The 24,024-nt window shown below is 32.5% G+C and overlaps 2 protein-coding genes and 2 long non-coding RNA genes across 6 annotated transcripts; 3 read left to right on the forward strand and 1 right to left on the reverse strand.

The window, feature by feature from the left end:
- Positions 1-533: 533 nt before the first annotated feature.
- Positions 534-6,090, forward strand: LOC108196687 (fructokinase-like 2, chloroplastic). Its single transcript, XM_017364086.2, has 5 exons — positions 534-682; positions 983-1,308; positions 1,428-2,083; positions 2,910-3,381; positions 5,638-6,090. Exons 1-5 carry the CDS (start codon positions 642-644, stop codon positions 5,871-5,873), a joined length of 1,731 nt encoding a protein of 576 aa, XP_017219575.1. The 5' UTR covers positions 534-641; the 3' UTR covers positions 5,874-6,090.
- Positions 6,091-6,592: 502 nt separating this feature from the next.
- On the forward strand, positions 6,593-8,500 carry LOC108195655 (uncharacterized). The gene is made up of 2 exons (XR_010285526.1): positions 6,593-6,840; positions 7,686-8,500. It is a non-coding gene; the product is annotated as an uncharacterized LOC108195655 (long non-coding RNA).
- A 1,189-nt stretch (positions 8,501-9,689) lies between these two features.
- On the reverse strand, positions 9,690-11,786 carry LOC135148072 (uncharacterized). 2 transcript variants are annotated; one of them, XR_010285944.1, is made up of 4 exons: positions 11,586-11,786; positions 11,425-11,464; positions 10,004-10,084; positions 9,690-9,942 (listed from the first exon to the last, which is right to left on the reverse strand). It is a non-coding gene; the product is annotated as an uncharacterized LOC135148072 (long non-coding RNA). The 2 variants fall into 2 exon arrangements; XR_010285943.1 differs by having other exon boundaries at positions 11,576-11,786.
- A 9,774-nt stretch (positions 11,787-21,560) lies between these two features.
- LOC108194082 (ubiquinone biosynthesis protein COQ4 homolog, mitochondrial) lies at positions 21,561-23,995 on the forward strand. Of its 2 annotated transcripts, none has more exons than XM_017360985.2 (3): positions 21,561-21,779; positions 22,531-22,744; positions 23,316-23,995. In XM_017360985.2, the coding sequence occupies exons 2-3, from the start codon at positions 22,559-22,561 to the stop codon at positions 23,820-23,822; spliced, it is 693 nt and encodes a 230-aa protein (XP_017216474.1). In that variant the 5' UTR covers positions 21,561-21,779; positions 22,531-22,558; the 3' UTR covers positions 23,823-23,995. The 2 variants fall into 2 exon arrangements, with proteins under 2 accessions (XP_017216474.1, XP_017216473.1); XM_017360984.2 differs by having other exon boundaries at positions 21,561-21,757.
- Positions 23,996-24,024: the final 29 nt, after the last annotated feature.

The following is a 24,024-nucleotide window of genomic DNA, read 5'->3' on the forward strand; positions in this document are numbered from 1 at the left end:
ATATGAAAGGGAGCCTAAAAGCTGACCATTGTACTATTAATAATTTATTATACTAGAGCATCTCCAATGAAGTCCGTAAAAGTATCTCCAATCGAGTTGGCTACAATGGTTTGTTGAATTGGGGTTGGTTATAATGATGTGCTAAATTTGACCTATGAGATATTATGTAAATTTTGCAGAACTTATAACACATTTTGTTTCGATAGCACTTGCTATATTAATCAACTATATTTCAAATATAGCATGTTTTTATTATTTCAAACTTTTATAAATAAAATGTATTATTTTAATATGGTAATCGATGACATGGCATTTGTTGTAGTAGTGATTCAACAATATAATCATGAGCTCGGCCAAAAAATTATAAACAAAAAATGTAATTGAAATATGATAATTTCATGAAAGTATCTATACTATTTTCTATTTTTATGCGGGTACAAAGTGGGCCGTGTGGGCTTGCAGGTCGCGATGGGCTTGACTAAAATATTAAATCTGTGTTTTGGTAAGTAAAGAACCAAATAAAATAAAGGAAATAATATTTTAAGACAGAAGCAAAGCCTCATCTTGTTAAACTAGAACTGCATATGTTCAGTTGAGTTGTATAAACCCTTAAACCCAGTGGGTTTTGAGGAAGCTCCTAAATGGCTTCTCTGTGTTTCACACAGTTCTATGTGCTGCCCAGGTTCTCTCTCCCCTTGTCTTTGACTCCCTAGCTTTTATTTTGCTGATTTGTTCTTGTATACTTATGTGTGTGTGTATTTGTGTGTGTCTGCTGATATCATGCTAATTTCGTTTGAGTTGGTTTGTTGTATGAATAATAAAACCAAGAAAGTTGTGAACTTTGTTTGTTTGGGATTTTCTTAAATTATGAATTAGGTAGTTCTTGTTGTAAATTTTGTTTTTGTCTTTGAGCCAATTGAGAATTGGGCAGATGATTTATGCTTTTAGTGATAAAAGATTTGTGTTGTTTTGATTTATGAAGGTGGCAATTGAATTTGCCTTTATTTGCCTCGATTCAGTTCGTACAACCTCAGGATATTAGATTGCGGAGTAGATGTGTACCGACAGCCTTATCTAAGAAAAATCTTTCAGAATCTTTAGTTGGTGATGGTTCTGATGGAGAAGGGGAGGTTGTAGAGAAAAAGGTGCGGAAAACTTCTAAACGGGCTCCAGCTAGAGGTCGTAGAAAAGCTAAAGTGGAAATTCCAGAGGATAGCCTTTTACCAGAGAAGGCTGATGATGTCACAGATGATAAAGCATTATTTCCCGTGTCGACTGAAAAACCTCAGAGGCGAACGCGAAAAAAAGGTGTTGTATTAGCATACACAGATAAAAGCAGGATATTTTTTTGCCGCCAGATATAATTAATGCCTATTGCTATTATGATACCTAGCTCAATTTTTTAAATGTACGTACATTATTTGCAGCTTTAGTAGCAGCTGAGTCTACCTCTGACAGCATAGTGGAGGAAAAACCTGTAAAAAAGGTAACTAGGCGGAGGACTAAAAAGAAGATCGAGGATCCAGTTGATCAAGTTAGTGAAACAGAAGTTAGCGATAGTGAAGGGGAGGCAGTTGACACTGACGTGGAAGATGATAATGAGAAAGGACTGGAATTTGAATATGATGATGGAGAAGACGATATCAGTTTTACTTATGGATGGCCTCCTCTTGTCTGTTGCTTCGGATCTGCTCAACACTCGTTTGTGCCCTCAGGAAGACCTGCAAACAGGCTTCTTGACTATGAAATGCATGAAAGAATGAAGGATGCCTTATGGGCCCCTGAAAAGTACATTAGGGCTCCAGGGAGTTGTTCAAGCAATGTTGCATTGGCTCTGGCCAATTTAGGTGGTAAAGTTGCCTTCATGGGAAAAATTGGGGACGATGATTATGGTCAAGCATTGTTATTGCATCTAAATGAAAGCAGAGTTCAGACACGATCAGTTCGAATTGATAGTAAAAGAGTTACTGCAATTTCACAAATGAAGATAGGCAAGAGAGGTGGCTTGAGAATGACTTGTGTCAAACCATGTGCAGAGGATTCATTGTTGAAGTCTGAGATCAACATAGATGTGTTGAAGGAGGTATGGATGATTTTTGCAATATCAGTATCCCAGTATTCTCTTTTGGTTGATATATTCTGATTATTTACTAAACTTGGAGCTAAACTTATGGACTGCCACTTTATTTCATACAAGTTTGGAATCAAATTGTTATGCGTGACTCTGAATAACAGACTGAACAGAAAAGTGCACAACTCTTCCACATTTTTTTTGTTAACCTGAAGTGTTTATAATACTCGGTAAATTGGTGGTTAAAGATTTGAAAATTCTTCAACATGAATCACATGGTTTTGGCTTGTTAAATTAGATACCTGATGTAGACACCTTTCCTTTTCAAGGTGCTAGATTGCTTGGAAGTAGATGTTTGAGTATCCTTTTACAAGCAAATTATCCGCTCTTTGGTGACTTGTCACAAATAATTTTCGGGCAATCATATTTTTTTCAGACTTGAATAAGCACTTTTAGCCATCTCTTTTTCTTCTTTTCGGGTGCGTTTTGTGGCATTTTCCTCTCTGTATCTGTTTTGGGTCAAATCTACCAATGATATATGTAATTTAAGTAAGCCTCACAGCCTAAAGGTTGAATGCTTTCTTAATATTATAATATCTCTAATACTGTGCAAAATAATCAATAACTTGTTTTTGACAAGACTCAGGCACTCAACTGTATTTCTTGTCATTAAATTGATTGTGTAGTTCTGCCATTGACCTGTGAAGAAAAGATAATTTCAGCGATACTTTCAAAATGAATCCCTGGCTGTTTGCTTTGAATCTAATTTTACGAGCTGTCTAGCTTACTTTAGATTAAGCCATCTAGTTTTATCTTATCCCTTTGACCTCTGTTGCAGGCAAAGATGTTTTACTTCAACACATTCTCACTGCTTGATAAAAAGATGAGATCCACTGCATTACAAGCCATCAAGATCTCAAAGAAGTTAGGAAGTCTGATTTTCTATGATGTAAACCTTCCATTACCATTATGGCAATCTGGGGAAGAGACCAAAATGTTCATACAACAAGCATGGGATCTTGCAGATGTTATTGAGGTTACCACACAAGAGCTTGAATTTCTTTGTGGAATTGAGCCCTTTGAAAATTTTGATACCAAAAATAATGACAAATCAAAGTTCCCTCATTATGCACCAGAAGTTTTAGCTCCACTTTGGCATGAAAATCTAAAACTTCTGTTTGTAACAAATGGGACGTCAAAGATTCATTACTACACCAAGGAACACGATGGAGCTGTCCTTGGGATGGAGGATGCACCTGTTACTCCTTTCAGTTGTGACATGTCTGCAGCAGGGGATGGCATTGTTGCAGGTAAATTCATCTACTACTATGTAGGACTAGTATACACTTCTCCGAGTGTAAACACAATCGGGCAAGTTGGGTCTTCATAGTTAATAGTATAATGGTAAGTAAATTGACACATGGAGAGAATTATTTAATGTTAAGCTTATATATCTGACAAAATAAGTTTATTTATTAATTATATGGATTTTTAATTAAGTACTAATTATTCTAAATGAGCAATTTAAATCCACAATTAACTACAAAAGAAATATTCTAGAAATTAAATAGTGGCTAGTAGAATTCATCAATTGCATATCACTAATATATAATTTTTTTAATTCATGAAGCCATAAATTTTCAAAAAACAATTGTTCTTGGTTCTAAAAGATCCCATGAGATAATTTTATTGGTCAACAATTAACAGAAGTCACCACTTTTATTAATTACGATTTAATTGTTGGTTATGTAGCAGGAAGCATTCTTAATTCTTGTAATTCTCTTAATCATCCCCCGATTACATATCTGAATTGTGTCTATTTTATCTTCTGTTAGGGTTAAAACTATTTTAAATATTTGAATAATTTAACTAGAGTGTAGCTACCTCCTCCGATTGTACAGACGATAAAGTACTCCATGTTAAATCAGTGGAGTAAGAAAATTTACAAAACCAAGATGAACAATTTATTGTAACCTAATTTCTGGATTTAAGAAATTAGTTACTCCAGAGAGTTTAGAGTAATTATAATTTTATATAGAGTAAGGAGTGGAATTTAAAGAAATTAAATTCCCTTGAAGGCCAACTGAATCTTTTTAAGCCTTAGACCTTAGTGTATCTCTTAATGCATTCTTCTCAAAACCTATGCCCTACAAAGAATTGTAGGTTTTTTATAAGTACAATAGCATCTTATAGTTCTGTTCTGCTATTTTACTCCGACTCTTCTATTTAGGTTACCGTACCCGTGTCGAACACTCGGACACAGCACCTATTTTGTATCGGATCCTTTGACTAGAATGTGCCCACTTTGATCAATTTAAAAATCAAATATGAGTCAAACTTACAATTCAAAAGAAATATGTACGAAAAAAGAAAGAAGCAAGGATGAGATTAAAGTACAGAAGACTCCTAATATGCAAAATCCCCTACAAAACCATGTCTGATTTGAGTTTTATTGTTACTAAGATGTCTAACTTACCATACTTGTTTATTAGTATACTACGATTTGTCCTCGTACCTGTGTTCAAAAATTGGACAGTGTCCCTGTGTCCCCGATTTTCAAAGTTCCCAAGTCCGACACTCAGATATGTGTCGTGTCCGACACTCCGTACCCGAGTCCGAGTAACAAAGCTGTTCTGTACTTCTGTTTGCTCATATTTCCATTCTTTTTGTCTCATCTTATTAGCTTCAATTCCTATCTTAGGTTCAATACTATAATTTTTCATATTTTTGCTGAAAATGAGTCTTCTAGTGTTATTATAAGCTGCTAAATGTTGGCTTAACTCATAATATATATTTTACCAAGGAACCAAGATTTAGGATGATACGAAAAACTGTAGGTAGATCAGTTTCTGTCAATTTTCACCTAACCTACTTGATAGAAGATCATTCGTGAGACATGTGTGAGATTTTAGCGGTGCATGTGCTCAAAAGATGCAAACACATTTAAAAGTATCTTTCACATAATGCATCATGTATATGTCTGAGCTCTCATCATCTTACTTCTTTTTCTGTATGTGTTTCATTTAACTTGTTTAGCTTGTGCACTTGTATCTAGTCCATAACTTTAGTTTGTACTTTCGCTTTTTTGAAATTTCTTGCATTCTGTCTTGAGTGTGCGCTCCTGCCACTCAGGTGCTCACATTTATCTAGCCCGTAACTTTATAGGATGTTAGTTTGTACTTTCACTTTCTTGAAATTTCTTGCCTTCTGTCTTGTGTGTGCGCGCTGTTGCCACTCGGGTGCTCACACAATGTCACTCGGAGGGCCCTTAAATATGAAATGTAGTATGACACATACATACCATATTTACATGAATGGAATCAAAACGGATGGCAAAGTAGATATTAATAAAGTAGTTCAGCTTTTGCTACCTATATCGATATTTGTAAGCATTTGCACTCGTACGTTGAAGTCATGTATGACCTTAAGTAAGCACTACTGTATCTATATCAATTGATGGTCACATACTGAATTACACATATTTTCATAAGCAAGCTGATTTTTTCAAGCAGAAAAAAAAAGGCTACCAAAATAGTGCTGACTCCTACTTCTTGATTTTTGTACAGCTCTGATGAGAAAGCTGACAATTCAACCAAATCTCATCACTGATAAAGGTTATTTGGAGCACGCCATCAAGTATGCCATTAATTGTGGAGTAACAGACCAATGGCTTCAGGCACGAATCCGTGGCTTCCCTCCTAAAGAAGAGATGGAAGGTGACATTGTTCCAGATACCAATGGCATAATGTCTATAACAGAAAAACAATATCGGACATTAGTGCCTGTTAGTTCTACAATTTGATGCACTGGCATTGTTAGTTGAATGTAAGGCTTCAGCACTGTGTAGAGTAATCGGGTAGTAGAATTGAGTGTTTTATCTTTTTCATCGTCCCATTGCATAGGGATGATCATATATGTTTAGCGCAATACCAAGCTAAAAATGGATGGAATCCACTGTTGTAGAATGAATTAAAAAAATTCACGATTTTAATACAGAAGAGGAATGTTTCTTTTTGTAATCATGGCTTTCAACCACAACTCCCATAAATTTTGTTCTGATACCTCAAGAGGCAGCATGGCAGTGTCAATTCAGTATGGCTTTAACTTGTCCGAACGCATCGCATTACAACAGCATAACCGAAAACTTCGACTTTGATTGATAATTAAGTAACTCATATATTGGATATATACAAGGTTGTAAAAATCGAAAATCGGATTGACTCGGTTTTGTTCTGAAAAAAATGAGTATCCAGAAATCGGAGAGTACTCGGAAAACGAGTACTCAGACAGCTATTCGGATATTAATATTTTTTTTATGTTCTAAATTCATTTTCAATCAAATTTTAGTATACAAATTACAAAAGTTTAAACTTGAAACTTTAAGTATAAAAGTTTTTGTTATTAATATATATATGAAGGCCTAAATTCCATGGAGGGACATCTTATATGGAGTTTCATAGTACACCCTATATTTAATCTTAATCGTTCGTTTTTATCTGATCTAACGGTTGTGAAATTCTGAAAAAAAAAGATCTTGATGCTTATTGTTCCTTACGGTGTTTCTCTCTACTCTCTCTCTACGGGCGCTCTCTCTCCTCTGCTCTCCCCCCTCGCTCGCTCGCTCCCTCTCTCTCCCCGATCTACTCTCCCTCCTCTCCATCCCTCTATCTACACTCTTTGTGGCGCACACAATGAAATCCGGGAACCTTTCTTGAATGAACTCAAACTATCAAATCAACTCCCGATGTTCGATGTTCGATGTCCATCAGGTTATGTTAATTCTGACTACTTTTATCCGTTTTAATTAATTGTCAAATTTGTTTCATTTGTAAGAGTTTGTGATTCTACGGTCATAACTGATTTCAATTATGATTTCGATTCTATTATTGAACATTAAATTTGATTTGTTAATTTACTACCTGATTTTGTTAATACTTGCTAATTTGTTTTTATTCTATTGTAGAACCATGTTATATATGATATTCCTTGGTTATTTTGTTCTTCATTAATTTTAGTTCTACTATGGAATTACATATTTGATACAATCACATATCCTTAAGGTGTAATATATGTTATTTGTTATCTTTACTTTATGACTCTAATATAGAATCAAAATATGCATATTCTCGAATTTCTAATGTATCAAATATTTTTTCTGTTATGGCATTTTATTTTGTCACGTATACTATGATTCATTCAACTAAACTTAATATATGGTGGAAGTAGCATAAGACTTTACGACAAGAACTGAATCTAAGCAGAAATTTGTTTAATTGAGAGGATTTTGAATTTTTTCTTGAATTAGTTTGATTGTATGAATGGGTGAAAATAAGGTGATGACGTGTGAGATTCTTTTTTATTTTATGTTTTATGATATTTCAATATTTGATGGAATTTTACGATAAAGTGATAATATTGTGATTTTAATTCTAAATTAGAATTAACATTAGGCTTAACACTAAGAATCAAATTTAAAATGTAAAAGTAGGTTCTTTATATTTTGTTATTTATGTTGTTGATTTAAGGTCAGATTTGATTTTAATTAAAGATATAAAAAAATGTGATTAGGACTTTCTATTATATGATGTTTAGTATTGAATTTGTTTTTTTGTAGATCATTACATTTTGAGGCTACTGTTAATAGAGGATGATTGACTTCATTCAAAAGTGATAGAAAGATGCAAGAAAAAGAGCAAAATTATAATTGGTTGAATATTTTCTATGATTTGTCTGACTCGTAAGTTGCACTAAATCAATGGTGACTCTGTTTGTAATGTCTCCTGCCTTGGACAGGGTTAGTCGATATAATCTTAGAGATGACACCTGGAAGTTATGAGGTCGATTGGATGCAACAATTTTTCTAGCATTATCAGCTGTAATTGATGAGTATGGATGCATGTGGGCTTTTCTCTCAAAAGCTACGAAATGAGTTATGTTAGCCTTAGGAACTGATATAATGCCTAGTTGAGTTTTAATTTGCTAAGATTTCCAGTTTGTGAGTAGAGTGTTTTTGGAGTGTCTAATGGTTTTTTTTATTCCATTTGATGTACATGTAATTTAAATGCTGCTACCAACAAACTAGTTGAATAGGTTTTGTACATGAGTAACGGAAGGATAGATCACTGCCTCGTTTATTAGTAGGTGTATGGATTTTTTTTTAATATTTACCATTTCTTGTTTTAGGGGAGAGTGGTTTTGGTTGAAAATTGTGTGCATGTTTACTTCTATTGTGGTTGAGGATTTATATTGGAGAACCAATGTGCATCATATTTATCGTTTTGCTTTCATCAGCTGGATATGTATTGGAATACTATCATCGAAGTGTCGTTTTTATTTTTAGTCCATGCATGTCTTGTTTTGTATATTCATTTCACGTTTTTTTCTGAAAGTTGGATGAAAATGATGAACATTGCTTATATGTTTTTGTCATAGAGAAATGATTAAATTAAAGAATATTATACATAAATTAGTATGCATTTGATTCAACATGCGGGGTCTGTAAGTAAAACGAGGGGAGCAAATGCTTAAATGTGTCTTGTTTCAACTTCTTTATTGAGTGGTGTAAAGTGGATAAAGTCTAACAAGTGTACAAAAATAAAAATGAAGTTGCCATAATAGCAACAAGAAAAATGAACAAGGAATCGTCTCAATATAGCACGAATATAAACTCAAAATGGCTAGGTAAATATGAGCAGTACGGGCAAAACAAGTCAATACGTCAAGGAACAACATTAAATCATGTTGCATATATCTTGATTTGGTTATTCCTCTTCTTTTATTCTTTTTTTTTTTTATGTTTTGAGACCTTCAATTTCCTGCCACTATTGTTTTTAACTGGATACAAGCCCACAAATGGAACAGATTTAGTACATGATATATGTTGAAGCAAATTTTTTAAGGTTAATCGAAGTCGTGAAGTAACATTTCAGATAAGGTCATAAGAACGTGTTTAAACCTGAAGTATGATTCTAACATAGAATAGTCATACGTGATGAAATAAAATTTAACCTAGAAGTCAAATCTGACTACAGGCACAAATATTATTCGATAAAAAAAGTCAATAATTCACATCCAGATTTTAATTATATGAGTTATTCTAGTACGGAACCTTAAGTCTACACAAAATTATAATGATTCAACTATGAAGATTTAATTGTATGGTTCATTTCAAACTCATTATAAGAACACAAAATCATCCCATATATATAATTTTTGCTTTTTAATTATGACGAAAATCTTATTCCAATACTGAACATTAAATGATTCTAATACATAGCATAAAATGATTTTACAAAACATAAAAATGATTATATTAAGAACACAAAGGTTATTTCAATATAGAACACAAAATGATTCTAATATAGAACATAAATCATGTCAATAAATCATATCCATCTGCAACCTTTCCTGCTCCCATCTCATTCTCAACTTTCACTTTGTATGCTCTTAAGAACTCTCATTCCAGTTAGCAAAGGCAACATTCGAGTATATTCGTCATGCTATCAACATTGTTATTTAGTTTATGATCTTTCAAACTCTTGGGAGGCATCTACACTTCCGAATATGCACATGTTAGCTTGGTAAATAACATGAATATACTATTTATAGGCCTCATGAGTCAATCATAACCACAAATTTTGTCTCATATCATCAATAGGCAAGATTACAGACATTAACTTTGAATTGTGTCTCAATATCCCCAACAGGCAAGATCATAGACATGAACTTTAAAGACGTAATAGACAAATTACCATGAAAAATGGTTTGTACAATGGGTAGACTATCGGAATCAACAATAACAATGTTGCACTTAGGAGGCTTTCCAGTTTGCATTCATGTGACATTAATGCCTCCCCTACTTCCGCAGATTCCTGCAAGTGATCTTCAGATAAATGAGCTGAATCAATTAAAGAACAAGCAAAACAAACATACCCCTGATTTTCAAGCTTGGACCATAGATGGACTGCCTTCCAAGATGACAATTTTCTTCTGCGCCTATAATGGCTGCAGCCTCTGCTCCACACACACAATACACCATCAGAACAAGTTCTAAAAAGTGCATAATTTTAAACTGATTTAGAGTTCTGCATCACATTACTTAAATCTTTTATATTCTCTTTTCCAAGAATACTGGTAGGAAAATAGATAGCAAGATCTACTATTGGTGCAACATGACCACACAACATCGCAATTGTTCTTACGCCCTAACATTGAAGACATTCATTGAAGTGTTTTTCTCTACTTTAAAAAGAGAGATATATCAATTAAGTGTTTTCATTTAGAAAAATGTGAAGACTAATGTTCCAATCTTTGGAATCAATCCCTTAAATATTAGCAAACCAAACTTATCATAGTTGCTATACATTTTAAACACATAAGTATGTTTTTTGTGACCTCTCTTACTTATTTGTAGTTAGTCACTGCTTACTAGGGGATCTCAGGATCTGCATATATATATATAATAGCACATCCTAGTTTTCGCAATAGGAATGTGGTTCATATAATTACTGCATTATGAAAAAAGTATTACTAATTTTCTCATTAGTACAAATCATTGACTACAATAAACTATCATTCTAGTCATTTCTCATGAGATTTCCCCTACACTATCAACTCTAGTCTCCGCAATCTGCTTATTAATTAGTGAAAAGATTTAAGAATGTAGTCTATAGTAGAATTAGTGGGACCAAATATCTACTATAAAGTGGCATTAAGAATTAAGAATGAATTCTATAATAGAATTAGTGGGATCAAGTATCTACTATAAAATATAATAAACATGTACTCTATATTAGAATATATTTAATACATTTACAATACACAAGTAATTTGCTCTCTAGTTTAAGTAAAAAGTGTTATATTATATAACACAAACATAAAACAATCACATTACACATGTAATATGCTCTCTGGTATAAACAATGATTTATTCTAATGAAGAATAAATTTGATAAACTAGTAATATATTCTACTGCAAAAGTGAAAATACTCTACTGTATAAACTATGAATTTTTCTACCGTAGAACAAATGTGATAAACTAGTAATATATTCTATTGTAGAACAAAAAGTATTCTATTGTATAAATAATGGATGTATTCTACTACTGAACAACGAAGATAAAATACAAGCTTCCAAAATAGATTCAAGTAATAAATGTCTAAATAAACAAATAAATTTATTATATATTCTACAACGGCATATATTCTACAATATAATAAGTCATGATTCCAATATACAATCAAAATCAAATTAAAATTAAAAGAAATACATGATACGCAAAAAATCAGATATATTTTATTAGAGAACACAAAAAATAAAAACAAAATATACGATATAGGATTCCTTTTCATACTTTTTCTCCTTAGCATCTTGCAATGATGATTTCCCTCGACCTGAAACAAATGAAAATAAGGTATTATCTCATAAACATCTTTAATAAAACATGAATCTAAATACTCTATATCAGAGCCCTAACTTTGTCAAACGGAAATTACATAGATTACCTTCTCATACCTTCGTTTTTGATCTTTAAAACTTCGATTTGATCTTGCAACAAGTTTATTTTTGATCTTCAAAGATTCGATTTGCTCTTGCAGGAAGTTTAGATGAGGTTGTTTCTTCGCTTGTATATTTCAGAAGCTCCATGTGTATTTGTGTGTATCACTGTGTATTCTCAACAGAGGTAGAGTTATAATTGTGTTTTAAACGTTTACAAAATATCTTTTAATCTTGACCGTGTATTTTTTTTAATAAAATCAATGGTTCAGATTGGAGTGTGCTATGGAACTCCATATAAGGAGCCCTCCCTAGAGTGCCACCCTATATATGAATATGTTATATATTAATAATCTATCTAATATTATCAATAACTAGTTGAGAAACCGCGCGTTGCGGCGGCCTATAAAAAGTATATTAATGATTCAATATTAATATTTGTAAAAATGCTAATACTAATATATAAAATTGTAAAATTGGACTATAATTCATGGTAAAAAAAATGAAAATAAATTTCTACACGTAATTAACAATTTAAAGCATGACGAATCTTAATTTTATTTGTGTTTTTTTAAAAAAGTAATCATGTTCTTATATTATCACCTTCCTCTAATTTTTTTCCGATTGATTGTGCACAAAAACATCTAACTTAAATCCGTGAGATAACAGTCTATAACTACCCTTACTTGTAATAATAATACTGTATGAACAGTCTTCACTTAAAAGTTGCTTGAACGGAGAAAACAGATAATGATGAATAATATTTTTCCGTGTACAATGTAAATCATATAGAAAATTAACAACAAACATGTCCGATGAACAAAAGAAAATATTATAAAAGAATAACCAACAAACATACATCACTAATAGTTAATTTATTGATATTATCCATCAATATCATGTCAAGACTATACTTTTCCTCCCGTGTTTGGATTTGTCGACTCCCACATAACGGTCTATAACTACTTTTGCTTGAAACAACCTTTATTTTTTTAATACCGTATAAACAACCTTCACTTATCATTGTAGAAGAACGGCACCACCGAGTTAGAAATCGAGCAAGAAAATTATCACCAGAGAGAGGTAGGGTTGTGGTATTGAGAGAGAGTAGGTTGTGTTTAGATGATCCAAAACCCTACAACCTATAGGGGTATTTATAAGTGCAGAAAGACTTGTGTGTTACTCTTTTCCATAATTAAATAATCTGAAACAAAATCAGATTAAAACTTTCAAGCTACTATGTTCCATAAATAATCTGAAACAAAATCAGATCCTGAAACTTGCTTCTAATATATCCGAAACTAAAAAAGGTAGTTCTAATTTTTGATATTTTTTATTTAAAAATTTCAGTTATATGGAAACAAAATCAGATTAAAACTTTCAAGCTACTATATTCCATAAATAATCTGAAATAAAATCAGATTCTTGAACTTGCTTCTAATATATCTGAAACTAAAAAAGGTAGCTCTAATTATTGATATTTTTTATCCAAAAATTTCAAAAAATTAGAAAAATGGAACGGAGCGATGTGAGAGGCGCCACCTACATGCCCCTCGCTTCTCCTTTATATAAGTATATTGATTTATTAATAAATATATAATATTATTGAAAACACATTAATCATAATTGAGTTATCAGTTCAAGTATATATTATCATCATGATACTATTTCACAATATAAATAAAAACAAGTTTTAATAATTACTACATCCATGTTTCTAGTTATTGTCCGTACTTTACGAAAAAAGTCAAACCCGAGTTTGACTTAGAGTACTCGGAGTCAAACCGAGTTTTGACTGATTTGTTACAAAATCGTTTTTGGATGCAAGTACTTGGAACTCGGATTGGATGAGGGGTTAAAAACGAGTACTCAGATGAGTACTCGGCCTAGTTAACCGATTTTGATAACAATGGATATATCTATTCACGTAGCTTATTTCCATTCTTGATGTCTATTGAACTATATTAAAGACTTATCCACTTCTAAAAAATTCATATTTCAGAATTCAACAAATTGTGTTTGGAATTCATAAATAAATTAGTTATTAATTTGAATAACTTAAATATTAGAGAGAATTACTTGATTTTGAGTTTAATGACTAGAGATTGACTCCCTCGTTATAATAGTCCACTTTATACAAATCACACATATTAAGAAATATAAGTTTTACAAAAATATTACTAAATTTTCATTCATTTTGTTAAAAGTCTAACATTCAAACTTGTATAAAATTTGTATTGGATAAAGAACAAGAACAAATAATATGAGAAATATTTTCTTAACAAACAAGACCATTAAAATGGGAAGGAGGGAGTATATATTATCATTATTGTTATTATATATTAAACAATTAGTTTATAATTTTACTAATTAGTGATGTTCTGATGAGCAATAATTTATTTATTTATATTTTTTAAAATATTCTATTCGATCTATAAATTCATAAATTAATATTTATTGAACTGTTTGAATAATAATAATTCTTGGAACGATCAGAAATATTTGAAGGGGTGTTTGCCTTAGTATTTAAGTCAAGCTTGTGGGTTAAGAAGAATCTTATTCGTACTGTGTGTGTAATGAATTTATAAGTCAATCAACAATTTATTTGTACGGTTTGTGAATTTATACCGAATCTGATAAATCTACTTCTATATATTAAATAGGAACCAAGGGCAAAAAGAGCAAAAAAAAATAGTGGTGAAATATCCATTATACCCTTATATTAGTTGTAATTACAAAATTAACAATAGATGATTCATTTATTATACTTGAAAATTAAGTATTAGTAATTAATACATCTATGTAATAAGTATCCATTTAGTTATAGTTGTCACTTGTTTATGATCACTTATTACAAAGATAGTTAGTTAATTTATATAAAATTAATTCATGTGAATTGAACTTGTGACGTTTAAATATACTCTCATATAATTTCTACAATCATAACTATTAAATTAAGATCTTTTGATTCTCATTTTATAAAAAATTTGTAATTTTTTTTACATGTGCGGATACCTCAAATTATTTTCGATTTAACTTAGTGTGAAAAGTATTAAGCTACTGATATCCTATATCCTGCAACAGTCTTACAATTATATTACACATTTGCACAATTTTGCAAATACAATATGATATGATTTTAAATAAACGAGCAAAGAATCGTACGTAATTAAAGAAGTAAAAATACTTCAAAAACAAACAAACTAATAGGCACAAAAGGTAGTACAACCATATTTATTAATTTTAAATTTTACATCAATTATTGACACTAAATTTTATAACAAATATTAGATTTGATACGTCTTGTGTTTAAAGAGTGGGAGTACAGGAAAAAAAAAGGTTTTAGGCATATATCTTGTGATTCAAAGATTATGATCGATGATTGTGTTCAATTAACTACTAACTAATGTTTTAAAAATTGAATTTCGATTTGACTTGGTAAGCCTATCAAGTAATGAGTACTCGTATACGAAAATTGAAAAGTACTTGTTTAATAAAATGTCTAAAAACACATCTCCAAGGGGGGAACATCAATAAAAACTAAAATAACAAAATAACAAAATTTCCAACGGAGAAAAGATGCTTTTGACTCTAGTTATGTTGAGATTTATTTGAGTTAGGCTCAAAATCGAGTTATCATCCAGCTAATATATCCAACTCGGAGCTCGGGTACTCGGTCGAGTTACCAGTCAAATTTTAGTAAATAATCAATTAAATATCGATAAACACTCATGATAAGGTAACAACAGAGTATTTAATAATCGATCGACCTGTTAGGTATGAACCATTATAATAATAGTATGGGCTTGGTGATCCAAAATATATATGGATAAAAATTGTATGTTTACAATTATTATAAAATGAATGGGTTGGTTACTCAAAAAAAAAATATGGGTTGGTGAAGGATTGTAGGGCTGTTAACGAAACAAATTCGAAACGAATACTTTAATTTTCATATTTGTATTCGTTTTAAGTATATATATTCGGATTTGTATTCGTTTATTATCCGAATAATTATTTGTTTTTCGTATTCGAATTCGATTAAATTCACGAACTATTCATATTCACTTAAAGTACTCATTTAAAAGAAAATAAAACTAAATAACTAAACTGGCCCTTCACAAAAGTTATGAACTCCCATACTTCACAATTTCAAGAAAATTATAAAGTACTGATACTACAGTCATCCAACTCAAAGAAAATAAAATTCAAATTACAACCAAAATGTAAAAGTTTGATATGCCTTAATTAATTCCAAGATCATGCGACAGAACCTTGTTGACTCTTCATCCTCTGAAAAAAAATATTATGACAAGTGATATATTATTTTATATCATATTTTTCTATATAATATAAAAATTACATATATATAATATTTAATTTCCGAATAATTAAGCGAATAGCGAATACAAATATTTATCTATTCGAATTTGTATTTGTTAACAAACCGAATATTTTTTAAGATTTGAATTTGTATTTGTATTTGTTAATAAACGAACACAAATAAAATTAAACGAATTCGAATACCGAATATTTCATTAAATATTCATTTCGTTAACAGCCCTAAAGGATTGGTGGGTTAGTAACCCTGTATGAATTGAATTTTGATTTAAGTTAGAGATTTTAGAATTGGAGTTAAGGTATTTTATAATTAAATTTTGATTTAGCTAAATTTGAGATGACTATATATATGGCCATATTTTATCTATTATGTGGTTCAAGATGTAGACTTGGGTATTACTGAGAGCGGATGCTTGAGTATGTTAGGCTTTTTATCATAATTTAATTAATTATATTATTGATACGATTGATACGATTTTGATTAATAATATAGGTTGGGATGTGCGTTTTCCGCGGCATATATTTTAGTGTTTATGCCATGCATCAAAATTTCAATCTCATAAAACACGCTGACGAGTAAGATATATAATTAGGTAGAGATGTACTAGAGAAAGAGGGGGAGAGGAAATAAAGAGGGAGGGAACGATAATAAGTATTAAGAGCATTTTCAATAGGTTGGCTGTAATAGTTGGTTGAATTGGACCTGTAGGACATTATGTAAAATTTGCTGAGCCTATAATTTAAAAATATTATATTATTAATGTTGGGTTTCGGGGCAACAAACGCAGCGGATAATCAACGTAAAATCAAAATTTTTCGAAACCCTAACCCGAGGATCCATCTATAAAGTATGGCTGATCATGGAGATACGAAATAATATCTTGTTGAAGCTTTACGTTAGCGAAAGATGGAGGTCCGGAACAAGCAATCACCACGCAGCCCTCGGTCTAAGGATCGCGTCTCTAAGTAGTCCACATGAACGTCTGATCGCCAAAGATCACCGGAGCCGGTACTAGCCGAATGCAGCCTCTCTCTCTCTCTCTCTCTAGCCTCTCTCTTGATGTAGAGCTGCTAGGGTTTTTAATAAAACGAATTTTATAATATTTAACCCTAAAACAATACATCATTATGTATTTATAGGGAAGAGAGATAGATGGGCCAAACCCTAATCAGATTTGGGCTTCTCCAAACCTAATCCGATTTCGGTTTTAATATTAAATTCGAAATTCTAATTACTTAATTAAGACCGGCTCAATTAAACAATTTATTTCGAACTTAATCATTTAATTTAAATTCAGAATTTAAATTAAAACTCCTTTAAACGTTCTAAGTGTGTGACCCTTTAGGTCATTATTATGTTGGCAATAATTTTAATATCCAATAATAAAATTATAAACAATGAGCGGCATCTAGTAATACATCATTGCTACCCAAGTAATAATAATAATTGGTGATTCAATTAAACCTTTTGTGAATAATGTACAATGTAATATAATCCCTTTAACCTTATATTATAGATCAGACTCAAGGCATGTATTGTGTCATCCTCTTCATCGTCTAATCCGAATTTCCTTGATCAATGAGTAGACTATTAAACAAATCAATATTTGAGCACGGCCATGCATTTTATAGTCTCACTCAATCAAGAGGCCAATAATATCACTCCTAAAATAGGAGGGTTAAATCCTTTCTAGATCATTCATATTTCTCATACGATTCATAATATACCCAATGTACATTTCATCATCACCCAGTCAAAGGTCACTTTTAGTGCAACCAAAGTATATTAATTCTCATATAGAAATATAATGATATCAAGTCAGAGGATCATTACATCATTATCATAGTGAGAATTTCTAATGACACTTATTAACATGCAAAATCTCACGGTGGGTCATTCCAGTGCCATGTGTCGATACATGCACTTATGTTCTTGACTTTAGCATCACTATACCTATGATCAATGAGATGTGATCATCAGTCAACAAACATACTAGTCTTAATGCATCATTATTGTCCCTTAAAAATAATACTCGACTAGGGACACTTAGGAATATTGATACACGTACTTAGAGATATAGAATTACATATAATATTCCAAGGACATTTATTATGCTTTCAATTTATTACGCAGTAAATAAAGACATGATAAATATTTATTCAATAATCAATAAAACATAATCCATAAATGTCTACGATAAAACACAATAGTATTGTCTCTAGGACACCAATACTAACAATCTCCCACTTGTACTAGAGCCAATCTCTGATGTATCTAATACCCATGGAACTAGTATGACCTTCGTGCTTCTGCTGCGACAAAGCCTTGGTCAGTGGATCTGCAATGTTATCATCTGTATGCACTTTACATATATGTATATCCCCTCGAGTATTAATCTCTCGGAGCAGGTGGTATCGTATGAGTATATGCTTAGTGCGGGAATGAGATCGGGGTTCCTTAGCCTGTGGAATGGCTCCATTATTGTCACAGTACAAATCTATCGGATCTGATACTGAAGGAACCACATCAAGTCCTGTAAGAAATTTCCTGATCCAAACAGCTTCCTTGGCTGCTTCACAAGCAGCTATATACTCAGCCTCCATTGTAGAATCGGCAACCGTCTCTTGCTTTGAACTTTTCCAACTAACAGCACCTCCATTTAGACAAAATACAAAGCCAGACTGAGAGATCGAATCATCTTTGTCTGTTTAGAAACTAGCATCTGTGTAACCTTTTACAACTAGTTTCTCTTCTCCTCCATATACCAAGAATTGATCTTTAGTCCTCTTTAGGTACTTAAGAATATTCTTCACTGCCGTCCAGTGACCTTCACCTGGATTAGACTGGTATCTACTCGTCATGCTCAAGGCATACGAGACATCAGGACGAGTACATATCATTGCATACATTATGGAACCAATTGCCGAAGCATATGGAACTTTGCTCATACGGTCCTTATCATCAAATGATTTCGGACTGTTTTCTTTCGAGATCAATATCCCGTGAGACATTGGGACATATCCCCTTTTTGCCTCTTGCATCCCAAATTGATGCAATACCTTATCAATGTATGTACTCTGACTTAGGCCGATTAGTCTTCTTGGTCTATCTCTATAGATCCTCATCCCTAATATATAGGTCGCATCGCCCAAGTCTTTCATCGAGAAATTTTTGCTCAACCAAGTCTTAACAGCCTGTAAAGAAGGTATGTCATTCCCCATTAGTAATATGTCATCCACATACAGCACTAGGAATGCCACATGGCTCCCACTCACTTTCTTGTAAACACAAGGCTCATCTTCATTTTGAATGAAGCCAAACTCTTTGACTGTTTCATCAAAACGAATATTCCATCTCCTTGAGGCTTGCTTCAATCCGTATATAGATCGTCGCAACTTACAAACCATTTTGGGAAATCTCGGATCGACAAAACCTTCAGGTTGTGTCATATACACATCCTCTTCTAGGCTTCCATTCAAGAAGGCGGTTTTGACATCCATCTGCCAGATTTCGTAGTCATAGTAAGCAGCTATTGCAAGCAAAATCCTGATGGATTTGACCATAGCAACTGGTGAGAAGGTTTCATCATAGTCAATACCATGAATCTGTCTGAAACCTTTTGCAACTAGTCGTGCCTTATAGGTCTGAACATTTCCATCCATGTCGGTTTTCTTTTTGAAAACCCATTTACACTCAATAGGTTTAACTCCCTCGGGTAAATCAACCAAAGTCCATACTTGGTTTTCATACATGGAATCCATCTCAGATTTCATGGCATCAAGCCATCTCTTTGAATCTGGAGTGTTCTTAGCATCTTTGTAGGTTAGAGGCTCATCATTATCCATAAGCATCACATCACCAGTTTGAGTCAAGAGAAAACCATAATATCTCTCTGGCTCATGGCGAACCCTACTAGATCTATGAACAACCTGTGTTTCTGGAACAGGATTACTCTCAATATTTTGATGTACATCCTGCTCAGGTTCCTGCTCTAGTTCAATGTTATCATGTGGTTCTCGAACTTCATCGAGATCTATTATCCTCCCACTGTTTTTCTTAGAAAGCATCTCTCTTTCAAGGAACACAGCGGTTCGAGCAACAAACACTTTGTTCTCAGGAGGATTATAGAATGAATAACCTCTTGTTTCAATTGGGTATCCCACAAAATTACATTTATCAGACTTAGGTCCTAGCTTGTCAGAATTTATTACGCAGTAAATAAAGACATAATAAATATTTATTCAATAATCAATAAAACATAATCCATAAATGTCTACGATAAAACACAATAGTATTGTCTCTAGGACACCAATACTAACAATTAATATTTTAGATTGTTATAAATAGAATATATTAATTTAAGGGTTTTATATCAAACTGGCCACCCATTTCGTCAAAAAATCTCACGTGACCCACGCAAAAAATTTCGGACTCATGTAAGCCACTGTAAACAAAATATATATCATCACTATTCATAGCTCTTTACTTAAACATTTATAAAAAATCAACCGTTTGTTTTTTTTACTACAAAACCACTTCGAGTACTTTGATAATAGTCCCTAATATTTATTAAAATAATTTGGGAATTTCTAAAGCAACATAGCTAGGATGCTCATATAACTATATATTTTTTTAACAACATGGCTATGTTGCTTTAGAAATTCCCAAATTATTTTAATAAATACTAGGGATTATTATGAAAGTACTCGAAGTGGTTTTGTAATAAAAAAATAAACGGTTAATTTTTTATAAATAATTAAGTAAAATGATATGAATAATGAAGTGGGTAAAATGATATATATTTGGTTTATAGTGGCTTAAATGAGTCCGAAAATTTTTGGGTGGGTAAAGTGAGATTTTTTGATGAAATAGGTGTCCAATTTGATATATAACTCATTAATTTAATATGATAATAAGTGATATGTAATCTTCTTACAGATTTCATACACCTGTAGTAGATCGACAAATATAGTCATCCACAGAAGGTTCACTATAATTATAGACAAGGGGTGAGTATGGTTCGAGTTCAATTCTTTGAAGAAGTTGGCTATATTTTTTAGTTTGTATGCAATTCAGTTTTTAGCTAAGAACTCTTCCTGGGGATGCTCTAACAAGTTTTATGTTTATTTTCATTATGTAACTCCCTCATATAATTATGTTTCATATAGTATGTCTGTCAGTGTTCGATCTTATATCTTTTTAATGATCGTAGCACATGAACATATTAGATCAACTTTAATTATCATAACAGTTCATGAGTTTGTTTATATGATTCACTCGAATCGCATCTATTATTTTTATCGTTTATGAACATATTTTGTTGTGTTTTGATTGAATAACACACTGAAAAATTGTAGTATAAACCTCTTTCATGTGTGAATTTATTGTGCCAATTCGAGTTATATGAAAATTTGTCGATTATGCTAAATCAATTGTCATGGAAATTATTAGTTTATTGTAAAAAGAGTATTAAAATTTTTATAAAATTAATATTTTATAAAAAATCAAAATTTAAATTATTAATCAAAATATATATATAGAAAATAATTTATAGATTACGGGCCCATGCCTCACACGAGCTTTTACGCTAGTTTATTATTATTATTATATTAATAATTTTTATACTCAATAACTACTTGTCCTAAAAAAATTTATCAACAACTGCTAATAAGTTACTGCAACTTAAACCAAACGGCAAACGCCCATGAATTCGACCTTGAATGATACTGAAACACAAGCAATAAACCCAGTTAACTATCGCAGGATATAGTGACAACACGTAAGGAAGAGAAGCTGCTAAGAGACCGAGTTAACTCGGTACCAATCGTTCTCCGTCAATCATAACTCGGTACCTTCTTTCTCCAAATTATGTATAATATTTGCAATTCATCTTATTTAATCATATGTTATAATTGACTATTGCAAGATTGTGTAAACGTTCCTTTTGTGCTGCTAATTTGTGCTTTTTCTATTGTGTGCTTCCAGATTATAATTTTTTTTGCGGCTGTGTTTAGATTTGTTAAATTTGTGTAGGAGCACCTGCTGATATGTCCTTTTACGATAGGGATTTCAATTGGAGATGATTACGATTAGCGTTTGTTTTACAGTGATGTGCATTTAGATATTTTCTCGATGTTTATGTATGTGGTTAGGGTGCAGTTAGTCATTACCAAATTTATTATGTTAGAGGGGATTTGTTGATTTAGGCAGAAATTGTACTTGGATGTAGAGGAAATACTAATGCTGAAATATTATAAGTTTATAGGAAATGAATTTTTATTGTGAATAATGTACGTGATACAAATAGAGGAATGTATGTTTCTGGCTTTTGATTGGCGGACCATAAATGTACATGGTAGAGGTTCTATAGGATATTTGTCGAGAATTGGTATTTGCAGGTTTTAGATTAGTGAATGTTGGATGTTATTGGGCTGAGTAGTGTTTCTGTTGCACTTGTGAATGGCTAAGACAATTTATACAATATCGGTAGCTTTGCATGTATATTAACACAAGAATTATTATGTAGTAGCTTTAATGATTTTACACAACTGTGTCATGCTACTGTTTTGTTGTGTTTTTCGTGCTATATATTTAAGCATGTCGGTGCTTTTTGTTGGCCAGATAGTAGCATTCAGCTAGTGAATCATACATGTTAGGCAGCCGAGCTCGTATTCACCTTAATGGGTGGCAGCAGGCTGCTGTTGCAGTTGGATCTGCAGTTGGGGCTTTATTGGACCCACGAAGAGCAGATTTGATAGCTGCGTTAGGGGAGACTACTGGGAAGCCTGCTTTTGAGAGGGTTCTTGAAAGAATGAAGAGAAGTCCCGAGGGCAGGGTAATACTTTATTGCTTCTGTAGTTCTGTACAAGTGCATTTTGCAATTTTAAAGGGTTTTTAATGCTATTACTGTAGTAAGTTTTAGTTTTCGTGTTAGTCTTGGCATGCTATATGTCTTCTTCTTCATAAAGTGCCCAAGGTCTGTGCTAGCAGTAACATAAAAGATTTCATGTATGTTGTCGTAGGGTTGCAAAACTATTTAGACTTCATCGCAAATTTAGGTCAAGCAAATATATTGTTGTCTATGCTGCTCATTCAAGTAGTTGCATATCTGAGGGCAAATGCTTTTAGCTTGTAACTAAGTTCTTCCAGCATGGACTTTGTGCATTTTATAGGTCTAATGTTGTATTTATTCTCGAATTATTTGTTTTCAATTAAATCATAAACTGAACAAAATATATTATTAGTGTTGTAGAAATAAAATGGTCACCTATACAATCATTATGAAACACCGATTGTAGCAAAATCACTTTTCTAAAGACAGTTTTCTTCCTAACTTGTGTTACTCAGTGTATTTTTTGATCGTTAATGTTAAGAATATCTGATCCTCTCTCCCATGACAATCTCAGGCAGTGCTACTGGATCGTCCCCGTGTCATTTCTGAGAAAGTGGGACATGCATGGGATTTACCATCCAACACTTTTGGTGCTGCATATGCAAGCTTTATGGGATCCAGGAACTTTTCTCCAGATGACAGGCCGCCGGTTCGGTTCATGGAAACAGACGAGTTAGCGTACGTAGCTATGCGTGCACGTGAGGTGCATGACCTTTGGCACACCCTGTTTGGTCTTCCCACCAATTTGATTGGTGAGACAGCACTAAAGGTAATAGAATTTGAGCAAATGCTACTCCCAATGTGCGTGATGTCTGTGGTGGGAGGAACAGCAAGATTCAGCGAGAAGCAGAGATCATTGTTTTACCAAGACTATTTTCCATGGGCCATACGTGCTGGTATGAAAAGCACAGATCTGATGTGTATATACTATGAGAAGCACTTCGATGAAGATTTGGAAGATGTTCGGAAGAAATGGGGAATAATTCCTGCTCCTCAGCCCCATGTTGCTAAAAGCGTCTAGTTAATCTTTAGGTGGAAGGATATGGTCAGACTCGAGTTTTCTTCTGTATTTGCATGTATGTATATCAGGTGCAACATTGTAACTGGCTCGATTATGGTTTCTAAATTCTACTACAAGAAGTAATAATCATCTCTGTAGAATCCCGTATTACATATATGCATATTACTTATTCATCTCTTTTTTTTCTTTTTTTCAGAAACAT

Source organism: Daucus carota, chromosome 7 (genome assembly GCF_001625215.2).
Source record: "Daucus carota subsp. sativus chromosome 7, DH1 v3.0, whole genome shotgun sequence".
Lineage (NCBI taxonomy): Eukaryota > Viridiplantae > Streptophyta > Magnoliopsida > Apiales > Apiaceae > Daucus > Daucus carota.

Bases quoted from the DNA above. Each gene is read 5' to 3' on its own strand.
- LOC108194082 (XM_017360985.2), top strand. From the start codon at position 22,559: ATGTTAGGCAGCCGAGCTCGTATTCACCTTAATGGGTGGCAGCAGGCT. The intron at 22,745-23,315 runs GTAATACTTTAT...TGACAATCTCAG, and splicing joins AGAGAAGTCCCGAGGGCAGG to GCAGTGCTACTGGATCGTCC.
- LOC108196687 (XM_017364086.2), top strand. From the start codon at position 642: ATGGCTTCTCTGTGTTTCACACAGTTCTATGTGCTGCCCAG. The intron at 1,309-1,427 runs GTGTTGTATTAG...CATTATTTGCAG, and splicing joins GAGGCGAACGCGAAAAAAAG to CTTTAGTAGCAGCTGAGTCT. The intron at 2,084-2,909 runs GTATGGATGATT...CCTCTGTTGCAG, and splicing joins ACATAGATGTGTTGAAGGAG to GCAAAGATGTTTTACTTCAA.